Genomic DNA, 4,708 nt, shown 5'->3' on the forward strand with positions numbered 1-4,708 from the left:
CAAGGTCACACAGTAGGCCCAGAGGCCCCAGACTGTGAATTCGTTGTGGGCAGGGAATGGGTCTACCATTCATTCATTCATTCATTCAATCAATCGTATTTATTGAGCACTTACTGTGTGCAGAGCACTGTACTAAGCGCTTGGGAAGTACAAGTTTGCAACATATAGAGCCGGTCCCTACTCAACAGCAGGCTCACAGTCTAGAAGGGGGAGACAGAAAACAAAACAAGTACCAACTATATTGTTCTCTGCCAAGCATGTGCCTCAGTTATGTTATGTAAAATCGGGAGTACGACTGTGAATCCCATGTAGGACGTGGACTGTGTCCAACCTTGAATTTATCCAAGTACTTAGTACAGTGGCTGGCACATAGTAAATGCTTAACAAATACCATTAAAAAATCAAATAGTACAGTGGCCAGCACACAGTAAGTGCTCAGTAAATGCCACTGATTGATTAAAGGGGCAGAGCCTAGGCTAGTACCCAGGACCTTTGAATCTCAGGGTTGTGCTCCTTCCACCAAGGTCTAAGAGCAGCTTAATATGCATTTAATTACTTAACATTCACGGGGTTGTTGATGGAATTCAGCATGATTTGGATGTGCATTTACAGTTGTTCCATTGTGTAGTTCAATATATTACTCAGTTATTAAGATGTTTGGGAACATGGAGTAAAATAATCCCCTAGTAACCTTTTGAAATACTAAATGTATGGTTAAGGGCTGTTATAGTTTTTTTTTTCATTGGGAAACATAGATTACCTGATACCCTTTATATAAAGCCATAGCATAGTTTGAGAATTTAGTGATAAGTACTCTAAAATATGACTATGAACTAGGAGGAGGGAGGAAACATTTTAAAGACAAAATGAAGCACAACTTCAGATGATGTGACACCCGTAGGCAGCTGGGAGAAAGAAACAAGACAGATGAACTTTGAGATCAGCAATTAGAAAAGGAGAAACTTTTAGAGCCGTGGTTTCAAGAAGATAATCACAGGCACCATCCAAAACAGAATCAGGTACTGGGGGAGCCAAGGCAACAGGAAAGGAAGAATCTTTTAATACACCTTATGGGGAAGGGATGTGGGTCTATCATTGTCTTTATCAGCCACATTCACACACTTTAAAAAAAATCTCATCATCAGAAGTATATTTGAATCCCGGAGGACAGCTGTAAATAAATTTCACAAGGCTATAAGCAGAATAAAATATATGAAAGCACTTGGAGTTTTAGGAAGAAAATCATTTCATGAATCTCAATATGATTTGTTTTAATCCTCTCCAGGTACTCGAGTTGATGATGCCAAAGCCCTGATTACAGCTAGTGGTCTTAAAATTCTTGCTTGTGATGACCTGGATGAAGCTGCTAAAATGGTAAGTAGGGGATGACAGTTGCAAAATTATTGCAAGATTATTCTAGAGAAGCAGAATGGCCTAGTGGAAAGAGCAAGGGCCTCGGAGTTAGAGGACCTGGGTTCTGATCTTGTCTCTGCCACATGTCTGCTCTGACCTTGGGCAAGTCACTTAACTTCTCCGTGCCTCTGTTACCTCATCTGTAAAATGGGGATTAAATCCTACTCCCTCCTACCTAGGCTTTGAGCCCCATGTGGGACAGGGACTGTGTCTAACCTGATTAACTTGTAGCTACCGAATAGGGCTTGACACTTAGTGCTTAACAAGTACCATTATTCTTATTTGAAAAAAACATACTTTTCTGAAATTCAGACTGCTGTAATGTAGTGGCAAAATTTCTCCAGTATTTTTTTTACCGTTTGAGTGAGTCTGCCATGATATTATATAAAGAAGCAAGAAAAAAGCTTGAAATTACAGTGACTGGTAAACAGAAAACAAATCAAAGGACAAAGTCTTGAAATGTTATATCTATAATTCTATTTATTTATATTGATGCCTGTTTACTTGTTTGGATGTCTGTCTCCCCCCTTCTAGACTGTGATCCCGTTGTTGGGCTGGGATTGTCTCTATTTGTTGCTGAATTGTACTGTCCAAGTGCTTAGTACAGTGCTGTGCACACAGTAAGCGCTCAGTAAATACAATTGAATGAATGGATGGATGAAATGACCATTTCACTGTAGGGTAGTTGTGAGGCAGAATGTTTCTGACTTCTTTTCCAAAAGAGTAGCTGGGGAGGGGATCATTTCCATAATTTCAAAGCAGATTAAAGAAGAACCCAGAAATACAGATGTCTCCTATGAGGCATTTTAAGTAAAAGCCATATTGCCTATTGGAAAATTGTTATCCACATTACTTCCTCATAAATCAGGGAAAATGTATTGGAATATCATGACGGACACTATGCTTTAATGAGGTGGTTTCTCTTGGTGTAACTTCTTAATTTTACTCTGTGAGATGGAGTTAAAAATTTGAGGAATTTGGAAATTTCCCTCCCACCTTTAGTGTGCTGTACACTAAAATCAAGTGAAATAATCTGATTTTTGTAGATACGTGACAGGATCCTTGGAAGCCCAGGGGATACATCAGATTCACTCAGTGTGGTTCTGTGGCGTTAAAAGTGAACTGTGAATTCTTCCCTCTTCCCTATCTTCTTGAATAGCCTCCATTTCCTAGTATAGAAAGATCTTCCCTGATACACTTCTTTCAGCATTACAGTGTCAGCGTTGGGCATTAATCCAAGTACCAGGATAGTAATTGAATCACCAGCTATTCAGTCCTGGAGGCGAAAGTGCTACCTCTTCGAGCCAAGTTCACGTCTTAACTTACATGCAACTTGTCTAAAGTTGTGGCTTAGTGCACGTTTTTTTTAGAAATGGACGTCATTAAATTTATTCCTGTGCTTCAAAAATATTAATGTCTTATACAGAACTCTTTGATCCTGCTCCAACAATGACAAAATTCTGTCAGAAGCAGATCCTACTATATTTACTGGGCCATAAAATACACTTTTAAAAGGGAAAAAATGACTTCACGTGTCCCTGAATTTTTAGTCAGGACCTCGTCCTCCGAGGCAGTAAGTAGCCCAACTGCTTACACTGCCACCTTAAATTTGAGCTTGAGCAGCCCTGAAACATGCCAGCTGAGCAAGACTAGGCTTCCAGTCGATTGGGGTGACATGACTGAATCCCTTGATTCCTCCCCGACTCGTGTACTTAAAGCTGTGTAGTTTCCTTCGTTCGGCAAGTTTACGTTTTGGATCATCCTGCTTTACACAGGCAGAAGCCGTTCTGATCTGAAGATGTCCAAAGAGCACTGCCACACCGTAACCAGTTTTTGAAATAAAAAGTCACGTCCATTTTCTTTAGTTTTGGGGGTTTTTTTTAAGCTCCAGAACCTCACAGTTCCTTATATTTTGGTATGTGTTACAGTACAGGACAGGTAGTAAATGTTTAAAAGTAAATTGCGTTTACACTTCATTTTTCATATCAGTAGCTTCCTTTGGCCTAACTTTAATTCAAAGAGAAGAATAATTCAAATTTCCCCCAAACTCTGTATGGAATCATAGCCCCTCACAAGATTTGCTTTTTTTCTTTCAGGTTGTAAAGCTCTCAGAAATTGTCTCCTTAGCCAAACAAGCTCAGGTGGATGTGAAGTTTCAGTTGCCAATCTGATCCCGGAAACCTGTGGCTGAGAAAGTGTTCGTGTGCTATTGTTCTCTGAAATACTGTCTTCTGTGGTATTCTTTCTTTCTTTCTTTGTTTCTCCGCCCCTCACACCGTGTGGAGGTTTTTAATTGCCTTCCAGGCGCACAAATATTGATTTATCTGGTCCGCATTTAATGATTCTGTTCAGAATGGTCGGTTCAAGAAAAGAAAGTCTAGCGCAGATACTGAATTTCTTCTTTTGATGCAGCTTCCTTCTCCGGCTTCTGCTGAATGTGTCACTTGCAATATGCTCGTTCATTATTGTCAGTACGTTTTTGGTTGGAAAGCTTCTTGTGAATAAAAAAACTAAAGGTAAACTTTATTCTGTTCCCGATTGGTTTCAGTAATGATAGTTCTAATGGCTAGTGTCTCTAGTTAGTGGAGGAATGTATTGAAATGTTTTATATCAGAGACATTTATCTACCTACCCAAAACCTACAAATTATTATTTATAAACAGTGTTTTCAAACACTCCCCGTAATATTCTCTTTAAGCATTTCAGTGATGTGACCAGTTGATCAATCGGACAATATGTTTTAATCACTACAAAACCTAATGTAGCACTGAAAGTCTTTGTGGCGCCATTAATATGCACCATCTAGTTTTATATATGAACAAATAAAGCATATTTACAGAAGGATCGGCAGACTCAAAAGAAATGGAAAGATGTCAATTTTAAGTTAATAAAAGTCTCCCAAAGTGATTCTGAGTCCCAGTCTCTGTCAGTCTTCAAGGTTTTTAAATTTAGGAGACTTAGGGGCACGTACTTTAGGGGAATTGGAGAAAGAGCAAATCTTGACCTGAGGTTGGGGTCCAAGGTCCAACAGAACCCGGGTGTTTGGGTTTACCTCCCATCTCCCTGCGTACGTGCCTCACTTAAGCAACTGTATTGTGACAGAGTTCTGATTCTAGTAGAATCATTGTATGGCAGGGCCGTGTCCCATCTTGCTGTTTGGTAAGTGTGGCTCAGGGGTGACCGTAACAAAACTGAAGTCGGAGGTGATGTCTGTGATAGGTCATGGTCTTGGTTGGAGTGAATGGCAATGCTCCATTCATGCCTCATTAGTCTCCCAAGGACATACTAATCTTTT

The 4,708-nt window shown here is 39.8% G+C and overlaps 1 protein-coding gene across 1 annotated transcript in view; it reads left to right on the forward strand.

Moving 5' to 3' along the window:
• Positions 1-4,320, forward strand: part of SUCLA2 (succinate-CoA ligase ADP-forming subunit beta) — a 34,564-nt gene extending 30,244 nt beyond the window's left edge. The window contains exons 10-11 of the mRNA XM_038762056.1: positions 1,286-1,374; positions 3,510-4,320. Of these exons, the coding sequence (XP_038617984.1) occupies positions 1,286-1,374; positions 3,510-3,584 (164 nt within the window). The 3' untranslated portion in view covers positions 3,585-4,320. The remainder of the gene's footprint in view (positions 1-1,285; positions 1,375-3,509) is intronic.
• The last annotated feature ends 388 nt before the right edge of the window (positions 4,321-4,708 follow it).

Source organism: Tachyglossus aculeatus, chromosome 20 (assembly GCF_015852505.1).
Source record: "Tachyglossus aculeatus isolate mTacAcu1 chromosome 20, mTacAcu1.pri, whole genome shotgun sequence".
Taxonomy (NCBI): Eukaryota; Metazoa; Chordata; class Mammalia; order Monotremata; family Tachyglossidae; genus Tachyglossus; species Tachyglossus aculeatus.